The 15,775-nt window shown below is 39.1% G+C and overlaps 1 protein-coding gene across 1 annotated transcript in view; it reads left to right on the forward strand.

Moving 5' to 3' along the window:
* The window catches only part of KALRN (kalirin RhoGEF kinase), a 966,578-nt gene that overhangs the window by 594,034 nt on the left and 356,769 nt on the right, over positions 1-15,775 (forward strand). The window contains exons 17-19 of the mRNA XM_027845153.1: positions 6,968-7,186; positions 9,990-10,139; positions 14,606-14,720. Of these exons, the coding sequence (XP_027700954.1) occupies positions 6,968-7,186; positions 9,990-10,139; positions 14,606-14,720 (484 nt within the window). The remainder of the gene's footprint in view (positions 1-6,967; positions 7,187-9,989; positions 10,140-14,605; positions 14,721-15,775) is intronic.

Here is a 15,775-nt window from a genome sequence, read left to right on the forward strand (position 1 = left end):
AGAAATGCCCATCCTCGCTGCTATATTTCCAAATATTAACTGCATGAGTGAGAGAAAGAGGCTTCGAAATATAAAGCTAAAATGTGTGGAGTCACCACCAATTAAAGATTAATCAGAAAGAAAGATTAAGCATTTCAGAAGTTATAATGCCCATCATTAGGAAAACGGGATGAAATTCTCAAAACATCTGAGTCACACTAATGTTCCCACAATATGTTTCTGTGATGTGAGATAGTTCTCTGTTTCCCCTAATAGGGAATTGGAAGTGGGTAGAGGAACTTTTAGTCACCAAGATGGGCTAGGATTGGTACAAGTTTTACACCCAGATTGCTTCAGTTCATTTCAGAATAGAGACAGAATTAAAATTCCAGGAATGTGCTATTAATGGCAGAAGGTCACCAAACTGGATTTTGAGGGAGAAAGACTTTTAAATAAACTAACTTTATCCATAAAAAAATCTAGTACAAATTAATTCTAATGTGGGTTAATGACTTAAATAATGCTTGAAATTGTGTCTCCTCATCCATCCCATGGAGACCTGAGTTGATTGCTTTGGAATGGGGGGAGAGCAAGGAAGAATAAGAAGTAAGGCATATGGTCTATATTTAAATAAAGTCATAGTTCAGTACAAATGGGAGAGGGAAGAAAGAGAAAAACCTGTACAGACTCTTCTTACTAATGACTAAGTGTTGAACTCAACCTCTTTTGGAATATGTAGGAAATGTAGGTCTTATCTGCCTCTGGAAAGTGACTGCCAGTCAAAATCCCTCATGAGTCTTAGCCAATGAGTGGGGAAATAGCATAATGGCTAAATTCCGTATTATGTAGCTTTCTTGGTAGCTTCATTTGATAATAATATTGGCAATTCTGGGTCACCACAGCACAGATACTCTATGCCCTTCTCTGATAACACAACTACTCATCACTGCTAGGTTTTTGTGCATGTACTTTTCTCAAAAATAATACCTTGGTATTTACAGAAAATGACCTATTTTAGAATGTGGCAGTCTATTCTTCAAGGGATACTACTGGAGTAGATTTAAAGTATGGATGTTGAAGGAATGTTCAAAAATCTTAGGGGAACAGGCAGAGACTCTTCCCAGGGTGGGCAGCCAATAGTGTCCAGTTGTAAGGACCAGCACACCAACTTAAAGCTTATTCTCCCCATGCCGATCTACATGTGTCCCTTTGAACCAAGTTCTCTATCATGGGAGAAAAAAAAATAACTGTTCAAAATTCAAGCTATGTTAAGGGGAGTTTAAAGAGTGTGGTATGTTTTAACCCACTTTGATGGTTGCATTTGGGGAATTTGCCGTGACTACTAATAGATGATTCAGTTTGACTGCTAGGGTTGCCAGAGAGAAGCCAGATATCTCACAAGGGAGTTATAATTTCACAAGAGAGCCAGAATTGCTACGTTGGCTTAACCTAGGACTGCTAGAGCAGCTCCCCACGGCCCACCACCCACGGGAGTCAGAAATTTACCGAACAAGTCTAGCTGATTCTCTTTGTATCCAAGGTGCCCGTCTGATGTATCTTCAGAGAATTGAGCTCACCTGAGAGGTTTTCATAGACAGCAGAGTTTTTAAGCTCATTTTTATTTTAAATTCTCTAATGCATTTTTAAACATAAGCATTACCACATGAACAGTAGTTAAAGCAGCTGGATATTAAATCCAACTGGTTTGCTTCAGATATTGTCTTCTGCATTCCTAGCAACTATCGTTTCTCCTAATGAGTTTTTCAAAGCTGTATTATTCGGAAACATTCCTGGCCCCCATTAGAGGCTCATGGCTCAGATGATCTGGAATTATAAATAAATGCAACAAGACAGTGAAAAGTTGAGCAAGCCAGAAATGGAATGTGGGCCAATTTTTTTTTTTTTTTTGAAATTGAAAGGGAATAGCTAGCAGTAGCTCTAAATGATAATTAAATTAAGAAGCAAGAACAGGATTAAGTTCAAGCACGTCCCTGGGCAGAGGGAATGAAGTCCTCTGAAGCCATCTTTGTCAGGATTTCAGGAATACTTCAGGCTTGCATTCCCCTCCTAGATGAAGGTGCAGCAGGGCATCCTGATTTTATGCACTATGTTAGGCATTTGCTGGTTTCTCACATAAGATCATTGATTCAGAACTGGAAGGGAATTTTGGGCTCACTATCTAATCCCCTCATTTTGCAGATGAGAAAATGGAGGCCCAGGGAGGCCAAGGTCTTATGCAAGTAAGAAGTAGAGTCAGGAAAATATTTGCTGATAGTATTGCCTATTGTTGTTATCCTTATTATCAGTAAGCACTTATTGGGTACATCCCATAAGCTGGGCACTGTACCAGGCCCTGGAAATAGAAACAAATAACTAGATTCCTTACCTTAAGGGGCTTACTCACCAGTTGGGGAAACATGAGACATGCACATAAAAAGATAAGTATCAATACAATATACAACGTAGCGTGTGCAATATGACAAATGAAGGGTACTAAGAGCAGATGTTCTAGGAGCTCAGGGGAAGAAAACAGCACCAAGAATTGGGCTCTTTGAGGACAAAATAGAACACTTGAAATGGACTTTGGAAGGCTAATAGACCTTAGACTAGTAGGCAAAGGTGTAGAGGTGAGATCGTGTCTCGCTGGAATAGAGGGCTTATGTAGGAGAGTAGGGAGAGATTGGAAAGATTAATAAATGGGCTGAAATGCCAACAGTATTGAATTTGGAGTTTCAGAACATGGGTTCAAATTCCAATTGACCTTGATTAATCTCATTGGACTCAGCTACATTGTTCATTAAATGAGATTAGGCAAGATTACCTATAAGGTCTCTATAGGCAATAAGGAACCACTTGAGATTTTTGAGTTGAGGGTTGACATAGGTGTTTTGGAAGATTAATCTGTCAGGGATATATAGGATGAATTAAAAAGTAGAAGAAATAGAGGAAGGAAAGCCAGTGAAGAGACTACTGCAGTCATGAGTTGCTGAGACCCTAAACAAGGAGGAGAAGTAGAAACATGAAGGGAGGAACTCATGTGAGATATTGGAAAAGTGTAATCAATGGAACTTGGTGATTTATTGAATGGTATCCCATTATTGGGGGGGGGGACAGAATAGTCTCTACTTATTTTAAATTAATTATATAACATCAAAAAGTAAAGAAGACTGAGGAACAGATTCCTGACTATTCAATGAGAAAAGAGGAACTGACTATTCAATTAGAAAAAAAATCTAGCTCTTTATATCCCATTCTTTATTTTAAAAAAGTTGTAAAAATGCAAAGAAGTCTGACAGTAGTAAGAAGAGTATAATCCTGAGCCATTTTGAAGTCAAAAAAGAAAGATAAGAGGGCTCACTCAATCTTTAATGTGAAGTGGAAGCAAGTTCATTTTCTGAGAGTGAAAAGCATGTAAGGCCTGGATTGGGACCTTGAGCAGAGAGGAGGAAAAAACTGGAGCAGCTACTTTGGGACCCTAATTGGGAGGGAGGGGATGAAGAAATTAATAGGAGGATTTCCAAGCACCAGAGGCCCAAGTGAAGATAGATAAGATGAAATTGTTTTGAATTCAGTAATAGAAGTTTTGTGACTTTGTTTGCATTGGGCAGCTTGGGAATGGAAGCAAAAACAGTGGATAGTTGGTGTTATTCAAGGTTACTAACTGGGAATGGGCATGACAAGAACAGTGGAGAATCATTCTAGGACACCACAGAAGGGCAGTGACCTATGATGCTTGGGCCAGATACAAAGGGACATCAATCAATTAATCAATTAAAAAACATTTCTTATGTTCCTATTATGTGCTAGGCACTGTCCTAGGTGCTGGGAATATGATTAAAAACAACTACAATAATATGCTCTAAGGATTACAAAACAATTTACAAATATTATCTCATTTTATCCTCTCAACGATTCCAGGAAAGAGGTACTATTACTATCCCCTTTTACAGAAGGGGACCCTGAGACACATAGAGATTAAGTGACTTGCCTAGGATCACGGAGGCAGGGTAGATTTGAACTGTTCTTCCTGATTTCAAGTCCAGCTCTCCATCCACTGCACCACTTAGCTGCCTCCTGTAAAGAAGGAAATAATCCCTATTCACAAAGAGCTTCTATTTTAGCGGGGGAGACAGCAAGCACATATATAATTATATTAGGGGGTATAATACGGATAACGAGCCAGAAAAGGATACTGAAGTCAGAAGGAACTGGAACAATAAGCAGTTGAAAGACCAGAGATTATGATGAAGGTGAAGAAAAGGTACAGTAGGTATGAGAGAACAGGAAAAGAACAAGGTAAAAAGCTCTGGTCAGAGGGTAGGTGTTCTGAGTTGGTTAGAGTATGGGATATTCCCAGAGATGGCACTGAAGGTGAAGGTCACCAGTCGTATTACATGGGTACAGCTGTGTGAGGGCAGTCACTGTTTGCTGGGCTTCCTGCGCTCTAAAGAGTCAAACTATCCCTTCTCAAATGTGGGAATCACCCAGTGCTTTTGAGAACTAGCAGCTAAGTGCATTTTGGATAGAGCACTGGACTTGGAGTCAGGAAGATCTGAGTTCAAATCCAGCCTCAGATACTAATACTGTGTGACCTTGAGCAAGTCACTTAATTTCTGTCTGCCTCAATTTCCTCATCTGTAAAATGGGGGTAATAATAGCACCTCCCTCCTGTTGTAAGAATAAAATGAGATCTTTTTAAAGTGTTTTGTAAGACTTAAAGGGCTACATACATGCTAATTATTATTAGAAAAAAGAAGTGGGCATTTCTATAAGTCTATTAGTGTCTATAAGTTTATTAGTGTCAGAAACAATCAATCTCAGTCGTCCTATTTTACTATATAACTGCAACAAGTCTTAAATGCTGGGTTGGTTTATCTAACTACTCAGTAGTTTCTGGGTTCACCTCGCCACCACTAACAGTTGGTGTATACTTCAGAGAATGAAGACTAAATCTGATATAAAGTTAGTATTCATAGCTTGCTTCTGTCCAGGAAGCATAATATAGTGAAGAAAGTGCTGTTTATGGAGTCAGAGAATCTGGGTTCAAATTTTACCTCTTATTTATTATCTATATATCCACAAGATCTGTAGAATATAACTCATTTCTGCTGTGTTTTATGGTTCCCTCAGTTCTTTGCTTGCATTAACTTTATGAAGGACGTAGCACAAGAGTTATTCTACTCATTTTACGAATAAGGAATCTGAAGGATTTAGTAATTTGTCTCAAGGTATGTAGCTAGTAAGCATTAAGGCAGAATTTGAACCCAAGACTAGTGACTCTATGTCTAGTGCTCTTTCCCCTATACCCCAGTGCCTCTAATAACAACCTGAGCCAAGCTGCTTTGAGAAAATGAATTCATTGGAATGGCTAGGTGGCTCAGTGGATAGAGCACTGGCCCTGGAGTCAGGAGTTCAAATCCAGCATCAGGCACTTACTAGCTGTGTGACCTTGGGCAAGTCATTTAACCCCATCACCTCTTCCTGCCCCCCCCCCCAAAAAAGAAGAAAATAAATTCATTGTGAAAGACAAAATCATGGAATACATTTCATTGGCAAATATAAGTGATTTATTAAAATGGTGTCTGCTTCCTGGAATCATCCAAGCTACCACTGTTCTCCATTAATGTGGGCAATAGGACACTGATGGTACTTGTTATCCTTTACCTTTTAAAATGTGTTAGAGAAATGAACATAAAGATCAAATTCCACAATAATGAATTGCACTGAATTAACCATTTTTTTAAAATTTCTGGAGTTAGAATTGAACTTTGCTTGTACTCAGTGGGTCATTGGTTGGAGTTTTTGTTACCTGAGATTTTTGTTGCATGTCATGTACTTTTAAAATGATCTGACTAAAACATTGAACTATGCCAATGACTTCCTTGGAAAAATAAAAAGATGGAAATTCTTTGGAATGGCATTTGAAGGGAGGGGAGAAGTTTACCTAGTGAATAACCCAGGGCAAAGGAGGCGGGCAGGGAGAGGGAGGAGGTACAGATTAACATACAACTTCTTTAACTCCTTCTCAGAGGTGCGCTGGTACATTGCTAACAACTAGCTCTCAAAAAAAAATTGTACACATGGCACCTTTTAAGTTTAATTTGAACTATTAACATTTTCTCCATCACTTTCTTAAGTCAAGATAACCAACAAAATAATCAATCAAATCTTGATTTGTAACATTTGCGTATTTCCAAGGTATAAACACTCACAGTGAAAATTTAGCAACTGGCTCTTAGAAGTCGGTATGAGCTGACTCCAGCACACTCTGCTCCCCTTCCCATTGCAGTAAGCAAAACTCTCCTTGAAACCTGTGATTATATCATGCAAAAGAGCATGACAAAGAGATCAGGGGTCCAGGCCCTGGGATATTCATTCACAATATTTGTATGTTGTAATTCAAGGAATGGGAGGGGGAGGGCAAAAGGGGGAAATATGGTCCAGTAGAAAGAGCGATGTCTCTGAAATCAGAGAATCTGGGTTCAAATGTCATCTCTGACTGACCATCTTGGTGTCCTCGGGCAATTCAATTAACCTCCTAGAACCTTTCCTCATTTGTAAAATGAAGAGGGTGGACTTGTTTTGCCAATTAGTCATAACCCCATTTGGGGTTTTCTTGCCAAAGATACTGGAGTGGTTTGCCATTTCCTTCTCCAGCTCATTTTACAGATGAGGAAACCGAGGCAAACAAGACTAAGTGACTTGCCCAGAGTCACACAGCTAGGAAATGTCTGAGGCCAGATTTGAACTCGGGGTAGACTAGGAGGCCTCCAACTCCCTTCCATCTCTAGATTTATGGTTTTCTGAACGAATATCGTTTTTTTAAATGTCTGTAAGTAGTAGCAATAGTAGCAAATTGTGAAGAAAAAAAGTCATTTAAAACTGTTTAACTTTTTCTGCATCTTCCTGCTCACACCTCACTCCACCCCTCTCCCATATTATACCTGGGTCATCCCCATGAACCTCTCTCTCCTCCCCTCATGCCCAGTCCCTCTTTCATGCAACTTCCTTGCAGAAGACACACCAGAGTGCCCTGCAGGTACAGCAGAAGGCAGAGGTATTGCTCCAAGCTGGGCACTATGATGCTGACGCCATCCGGGAATGCGCCGAGAAGGTGGCGATGCACTGGCAGCAGCTGATGCTGAAGATGGAAGACAGGCTCAAGCTGGTCAATGCCTCTGTGGCCTTTTACAAAACGTCTGAGCAGGTGAGTGGAGGTGGTAGATGTGGAAGCCACAACCTCTGTCCCGAAGGCAGGGACCCAAGTCCACAGCTTGCCCCCATCAGTGGGACAGCATGGTGAGGTAGAGAGAGTGCTGGCCCAGAGGACCAGGATTCAAAGCCCACCTCTGTCCCTTATGACCCATGTGGTCATAACCCTTGTGATTTACATTCTAGAAAATGGAGAGGGTAGACAGATTGGATGATTTCCAAACTACCTTCCAAATATAAAAATGTTTACCCATTATTTTATTTTTTAAAAAAATGTTGTTGCTCTTTGTTTTTATATTATTTGGCCAAATTTCCTGAACTCTCCTGTATAACAAAGAAAAAGATTTAGGCAATAAAAATACAGTCACCATGCCAAAGAGCACATATGGTCACAATCCCTATCTCTGGTCTCCCACCTCTCTGCCAAGAGGAGGGAGGTGTGTCTCATAATCTGTTATCCAAGACTAAGATTGGTCAATATAATCAATCAGAGTTTGGCTGTCTTTCAGTGTTGTTTTTGTAGTTAGTGCAAATGCCAATGACGTGATTCTACGTGTATAATTGATATCATATTGCTTGTCTTCTTGGTGGGTGTGGGAGGGGCTGGAGGGAGGGAGAGAATTTGGAACTCAAAACTTTTAGAAAAGAATGTTAAAAATAAATAATAACTTTTTAAAAAGCAGTCCAAAAATTAAAAAAATAAAAATATAAGCGGACACCAGTCCAAAAAGAAGTCAATGATAATTATCATCGCCAATCATAATGTCATTATCCGATTTGTGTATATTGAGACAGCTAGATGGCATAGTCCATAGAGTATTGGACTTGGCAGTAGGAAGCCTTCACTTCCTATCTGGCCCCAGACACTAGCTAGCTGAGTGAACCTGGCTGACCAAATTATTGAACATCTCTCAGCCTCCATTTCTTCATCTGGAAAATGGAGACGATAATAGCATTAACTTTACAGAGCTGTTGCGAGAATCAGAGACAACATATAGAAAGCATTTTAATGGTCTGTATGAATGGTAGCTATTATTGTTGTTGTCACAGTGTTCTCCTGGCTCGTTCTAGCTCTGCATCTTAGAAAGTAGAAGGATGGGTTATGATACCAACATCTGTTTACTTCGCCATATTCCCCTCTGCCAAGTCAGTGGACTAGATCTAGACACTTATAAATACTTCCTCCCACTAGCCAGGTCTGCAGATGGGACTCCAAAGTAGAAACTGAATGATCTAATCATAATACTGACTCAGTATTTTCTGAAACCCCAACTCCCCCTTCAATGGGTCAGGCTGATACTTGCTGAAGAGAATCACCCTTTATCTCTTGGACCTCCCAGTTTAAAGAGGCACAATCCTTATCTTTGTTGTTCAGTCATTTCAGTTGTGTCTGACTATTTATGACCCTATTTGGGGTTTTCTTGGCAAGGATACTGGAGTGGTTTGCCATTTCCTTCTCTAGCTCATTTTACAGATGAGGAAACAGAGACAAAGAGTTAAGTGACTTGCCCAGGCTTCCATAGCTAGGAAGTGTCTGAGGCCAAATTTGAAATCAGAAAGATGAGTCTTCCTGGCACTCTATCCACTGCTCCACCTAGCTGCCCCTTATCCTTAGGAACTCACATTAAAAGGAGATTGAGGGAGTGATGGGGGTGGGGAATGAAGGTAGGAGACAAAACTCATGTAGAAGAAATAGACAAAACACATACAAGAATAATTATAACTAACATTTATTTAGCACTTTGAGGTTTACAGAGTGCTTCATATGTATTACCTCATTTGACCCTCCCATCAACCTGCTGAGATAGGTGCTATTTTTATACCCATTTTACAGAGGAGGAAACTGAGGCTGAGAGAGGTTAATTGACTTGTCCAGTGTCAACTCAATTATTAAGTGTCTGAGGAAGGATTCAGCCTGATTCCAGGGCCAGATCTGTATTGATTATGCCACCTTGCTACATCTACTATAAATACATTATTTATGCCCTCTTAATTCAACTCAACATTTATTAAGCACCAATTAGATGCTATGTACATCTTAGATCTATATGCATTTGTGGGTGCACACACACTTACTCTAGTGCTGTGTGTATATACAAGTGGTATGAGGTTTCTGAGGAGATGGAGGTAACACTCAGTTGAGTCAGGTTAATCAAGGAATTCTTATGAAAGGATTCTAAAGTTGGGCAAATTTTTATTGAAGTTCATACATTTGAGTTGCTCCTTAGCGTGGTGTTGTATCTGAAATATAGTTTCTCTTCTAGGTGAAATTTAGAAGTCTAGCCTTTGAGCAAGTTTAACCAACTCTGATCTGAGGCTTTCTACCTGTATGACCTGAGGTTTTTATGTACCTATAAAGGGTGTTCTCTTAAGTCCTGAGCCTGCAGATCAGTTCAGATTTCCCTCACTGGATTATGCATTTGCAGGGAGAAAAGATGTCTTTAGAGACAAAACTAATTGAGTGATTTGGGACCCATCACCAGATCTAAGATATCCAGAATTGTGGGGCAGTTGAGCAAAGCTGTGAAGTAGAGAAAAAGCTGGTCTCAGGTGCCCTACTTTACCCCTTTCTTTATTCACATATTTCAGTGCCCACTCCCATTTTCATTCTATATCCCTTTAAAAATAGCCTCAGTTAAATTTTTGTCCACATATACTCTTGGGTAATACTTTGAAAGTGTGAAAGTCGCTTTATGGGCATACTGTATCCCTAGCTAAACTTTGTAAGTTCCTCAATAATCATTTGTTGATTTATTGTTTGAATGATTAACTCAGCCATTCCCTCCTTCTTCCATTAGGTATGCAGTGTCCTGGAGAGCCTAGAGCAGGAATACCGGAGGGATGAGGATTGGTGCGGTGGAAGGGATAAATTGGGCCCAGCAGCAGAGATCGACCATGTCATTCCACTCATCAGCAAACATCTGGAACAAAAAGAGGCTTTCCTCAAGGTCAGACCTTACTCTCCTAGGTCTCAAACCCAACATCTCCATACTCCTTCAATCTTTCACCCCTAGGGGAAGGTTTCCTGTCTACACTACTTTAGCCAGCATTTGATAATTTAGGAAGTAAGCTCTACACAGAAGATGCACCAACTGAGTGTATAGTGTTAGCCATTGTTATTTTTCAGTTTAGGTTTGCAAAGTTATTACTCCAGTTGAATACTTTGCTTACATTGAGCATTTGCCATTACTATGTGGAAAGTAGTACCTTTAAACAACTGAGTTTTCTATAGGCGTGGTTAATAAACCAAAAGAAAATATCAATTTTGTGCTCATTTATGCTTCCTCTTTGAGAATATTAACTTTTTGTAAAACAATTAAGTATAACTCTTACCCAGTATTAATTTAAGCAACATATAAATAGATGCTATGCATGCATGTATGTAGAGCAAGGTTTAAAGAAATATAAAATGTAGGTATTTTTTCACAAATACTTATCTATTATGAATCATTGATTAATTTAGCTCTGGCTTTCCCCACAAGTGTGAGTAGAAGTAACTCATCTAGCATCTTTGAGCATAGTCAAAACCTCCTCATGGTATGTGCATATTTCCAACCTGATGACATCGGGACAATTTTGTGTTGAAAAAGTCCTTGTAAACAATTTACTTCCAGCTTTTGAATTACTCCCTACTGAGAATGCCTGTTTACAAATTCTTTTCCTTACAAGTTATAGAAATTAAGCAGAAAAAAGAAAAAAAGAGTAAAGTAATGTTACCAATCTTCATGAAACCGATTTTTTTCCTACCTGTCTTGGCTTTTTGGTTGTGTTTTCTTTGAGGAGACTTTCCCTCACCCCTTTCTTATCTGGTATTTGCACTCCCATACAACTGGTCCCCTTATCACCCACTTCTAATTGAGCTAACAGTTAGAAAGAAACTGCTCCATTAAAAAACTTAGAGTATGTATATACAAATATGCCAGAATATAATATTTAAGCTTCAGGTAAATAACTTGTAAGAAAGATTTTTAACAGAGATATAACATTTCTTTTCCACATAATATCAAAGGGAGATGTTCTTTTTTTAAAAGGAAAAAAGTAACAAATTTCTCTCATCTGATGTATTTTAGTCTTTGTGCTCTTAAGACAATGGTGGAAACCCTTCAGTTAGCAGCTAGGATTGATGGTAGACAGATATAGAAAATAAATTGTCTCCACTTGTTCATTTACATCTACCTGCCCCTCCCTGGATTTCCTTAACTTTTGAGATGCTATCCAGTTACTGAATCCTTAAGGAGAAGGCACACATTATAGATGACTAGTAGCCAGTTACTTTCGGCTGTCCCAGTTAAGTAGTGACATTCAAGAGAGGTCACTGCTTCCAGCTGAGGATCCAGATATGGAACTGAGTAACGAAACACCACAATGCAGGAGATCTTTTCTCATAAGGCCATGTGAGTGGATAGAAAAGTAGTAGGTAAGTTTCAGTGCAGATGAGTGCCAGATCATGCACTGGAAGGAAATGAGCCAAGCTCTCTTTATAAGAGGATGGGCTCTGAGCTGTCAGTTATGACTCAGGAGAAGGGATTATTACAGTCATCGCTGACTATTTCCCAAAGACATTAACCTGAAGTGCCACCATAAACGAACAGCTAACAAATTGTTTGATGTCTCCAGGAAGAGAAAGATGTATAAAACATGATCATAACCTTGCACAATACAATGATGTATCTGTCTCTGAAATACCATTTGCTGTTCTGATCATTATACCTAAAGAAAGGGGTTAAAGGAATAGTAAGTAAGAAAGGCATCAAGATGATCCATGGACTAGGAGGGCTTCCAGTGGATGGAGACCAGGAAAATGAGGAGGCTATAGTCATTAGTTCTATAAGAATAAGGTTGAATGGATCAATGACCCAAGGTCAAGGATTTGACTAAGGCTTTCAGGAATAGAAGTAGAATGGAGGTGTCCAGAAAGAAGAGGTGGTCTAACAAATAAAAAGAAATATTAATATCCTGAGGAAATTATGGAACTTGTTACCCAGAGAAGATGATATAGGCCTGAAATTTAAATAAGTTGAAGAATTCAGGCAAAAGAATGGATTCTAGATAATGAGTTATTAAAGAAAGTTCAGGCAGAACCAGTAGAACATTATACTTAGTAACAACAATGTTGTATGATGATCAACTATGAATGATTTATCTATTCTCAGCAATATAATGATCCAAGACAATTCCAAAGGACCTATGATGTAAAATCCTATCTAGCTTGAGAGAGAGAATTGATGGAATCTGAATGTAGTCTGAATGTTTGAAATGTTATTTTTTATTTTCTCTATTATTCTGTTTTTTTGGTCAGTGTTTCCTTTTGCAACATGGCTAACATGAAAATGTTTTCCATGACTACACATGTATAATCTATGTCAAGTTGCTTGCCTTCTTAGAAAATTATGAAAAATTATTAAAAATGTTGAAAATTATTTTACATGTAATTGAAAAAAGAAAACAAAAACATTCATATATACATATGTGTATATGTATGTATACATACAGTCATATATGTATTCATATATGTGTGTGTACATATACGTGTATACATACATATATACATATATATATATACACATACACATACACACACACACATTTCAGGCAGGCGGCACAGTAGATAGAGTGCTGGGCTTGGAGTCAGGAAGACAAGAAAACTCATCTTCCTGAGTTCAAATCCAGCCTCAGATACTTACTAGCTGTGTGACTCTGGGTAAGTCACTTAACCCTGTGGACCTTAGTTTCCTCATCTGTAAAACAAGCTGGAGAAGGAAATGGCTAACCATTCCAGTATCTTTGCCAAGAAAACCCCAAATGGGGTCATGAAAAATTGGACATGACTGAAATGACCCAACAACAGCAACGTGTGTGTATATACACTCAATTATGTGTATATAGACATACACACATAGACATGTGTATATATGGGTATACACACAAACACACACATATGTATATATGAAAGGTCAGGTTTGGGGGAGGGCAGAATACATTTCTACACTCCTCCCCTAACTAAGCATACCTAGTGCATCTTCTAAATGTTCTTTGATTACATCATTTCTTCTTCAGCTACAGGACCTTAATAACCTGCTTGTGATAGTCCAGCTGAGCACCTGCTATTAAGAAAACTTTCAGGTTTGCAGATTTTTGTGTGGGGTAGAGGTCCTTGGGTTGAAAATGGGAGCACATTGGTGTCCCCCACTCATATTTTTTATTTTAATTTATTTTACATTCTTTTTTAAAAATTTGAGTCCCAAATTCTCTCCCTTCACCACCCATTGAGAAGACAAGCAGTATGATTCCCATTATACATATGAAGTCATACAAAACACATTTCCATATTAGTCATGTTGCCAAAAAAAAGGAGAAAAACAAAGGAAGTGAAAAACAATGTGCCCCCCACTCATTTTGTCACTTCCTTGCCTGAGCCTCAAATTATCCATCTGCATAGTGGAAAGAACATTCTGTTATTCTTTCTGCCGCCTACAGTGAATATGAAGATAAAAGGAGAGAGATGATGTAAAAAGAGCTAGAGAAATGTGAGAGAATGCCATGAGTTTAGTAGTAGAGATAATACAACATAATGAATAACAGTAAAAATAATTTCTATTTGGATTTATAATGTGTGTGCTACTCTTTTCCCTTCACCAGATTTACTTTCCTAATTATGTTTCAATCAGGCTAATACTAAAAGGAGTTTATATTCCTTGAGCTCCCACTAGCTGACTGGTATTGGAAAAATATTCTAGCAGAAGTGGGGAAGCCAGACTAGCAGTGAACATTTGCAATGGCTCGTGATCTGGTGATCAAGAGCAATGCTAAAACTGTGAGCTGTAGCCAAATTATTGATCTGCATTGGTAGAGGGAGTTCCCATACTGGGAATTCTCCACTCTGATGACCTTACCAATCATAATATGAATCATGACTGTGTTGTTATGGCTAATATGGAAATGTTTTGCATGACTGCACATGCATCAAACTACTTGCCTTCGCAAGGAGGGGAATAGGGAGGGAGGGAAGGAGGAAGGGAATTTGGAACTCAAAATTTTTTTAAAAAGTATTAAAATTTTTTGTTTACATGTAATTGAGAAAAAATTTTTAAAATAAAAAGACTATATTATTAGTTTAAAAGGAGTAAGAGGAAGGGCACCAAAGATGTTGCTGGATAAAAAGAAGACCCTGAAAAAATAGAGCTTATCATATCCTCAAACCTGAAGCGACCTCAAAAAGTCATCTTGTCCACCCTCCTGCCTCAGGGCAGCATGATTTCCCATGAATTTGGGGAGGCTCCAGGAGCTGCTCTCCTCCATAAACCTCAAGGCCAAGACTGTAAGCCTCCTTTGGAAAGGGGAATGAGTCCCCTCCTACAGCGGTCTCCATTTCCACGTGACTCAGGGGAGGGGGCATCTTCTTTGTCTCTCCTAGGCATGCACATTGGCCCGCAGAAACGCCGAAGTGTTTCTGAAGTACATCCACAGGAACAACGTCAGCATGCCCAGTGTGGCCAGCCATACCCGGGGACCCGAGCAACAAGTGAAAGGTCAGTGCTAGCCTCCCCAGCCACTAGCCACATCAGCCGCATAGGTCACGCTCAGGGGTATGCTAGAGTCAACTCAAACTGGCTCTGGAGGGTTAATTATTAAATGTTCAATGTGAGAATTTATGCTTCAGAAATTGGCAAATACTACAAATCAGGGCTTGATTTATTGTTTTGATAATTGTCTAAACTTAAGGAAGTGATGGAGGAAATATTAAAAATGCAAATTAACTCAAAAGTGTGTCAGACATCCATATATGTGTACATGTACAAATATTTGGAAAGCTGATTGTTAAACATTTATTAGAACATCCCTGGTCACTGTGAACCTCATGGGCTTATTATTAAGAAAGTACTTGATAAATCTTCAAGTACTATATTAAGTATGAGTTGCTATTATTATTAACGTGATTGTTATTTCCAGTCCTATCTCTGCCACCCACCCAGCTATGTGAGTTTAAGCAAATCACAACCTTTCTGGGCCTCAGTTTCATGACGTATCAGATTTGGAAGGGATTTTAGAAGTCAAGTATGACACAGAGCAGCTAGGTGGTGCAGTGGCTAGAGCACTGGGTTTGGAATCAGGAACACCTTTCTTCTTGGGTTCAAATCTTGCCTCAGACATTAGCTGGGCAAGTTACTTAACCCTGTTTGCCTCAGTTTCCTCATCTGTAAAATGAACTGGAGAAGGAAAAGGCAAACCACTCCAGTATCTTTACCAAGAAAACCCCAAAATGGGGTCACAGAGAGTTGGACGCAGCTGAATAAATGGCACTGGGGAAAGAATGCAGACTTGAAATTAGGAAAAATTGGGATCAAATCCTTGACACTTCTTAGCTGTTTGATCATGGGCAAGTCTTTTAATTTTGGTGAGCCTCAGTTTCCTCATCTGTAAAATTTTCCTCACCTCTACATGCTTATAATTCTACCCACATCCTATACCCTCATTCCCCACCCCTGAAAAGAGTTTAGAACCTTAGTAAAAGATCTCCTCCCCTGAAACAAGAGGGGGAGAGAGAGAGAGAGAGAGAGAGAGAGAGAGAGAGAGAGAGAGAGAG

Source organism: Vombatus ursinus, unplaced genomic scaffold (genome assembly GCF_900497805.2).
Source record: "Vombatus ursinus unplaced genomic scaffold, bare-nosed wombat genome assembly UNPS02014959.1, whole genome shotgun sequence".
Lineage (NCBI taxonomy): Eukaryota > Metazoa > Chordata > Mammalia > Diprotodontia > Vombatidae > Vombatus > Vombatus ursinus.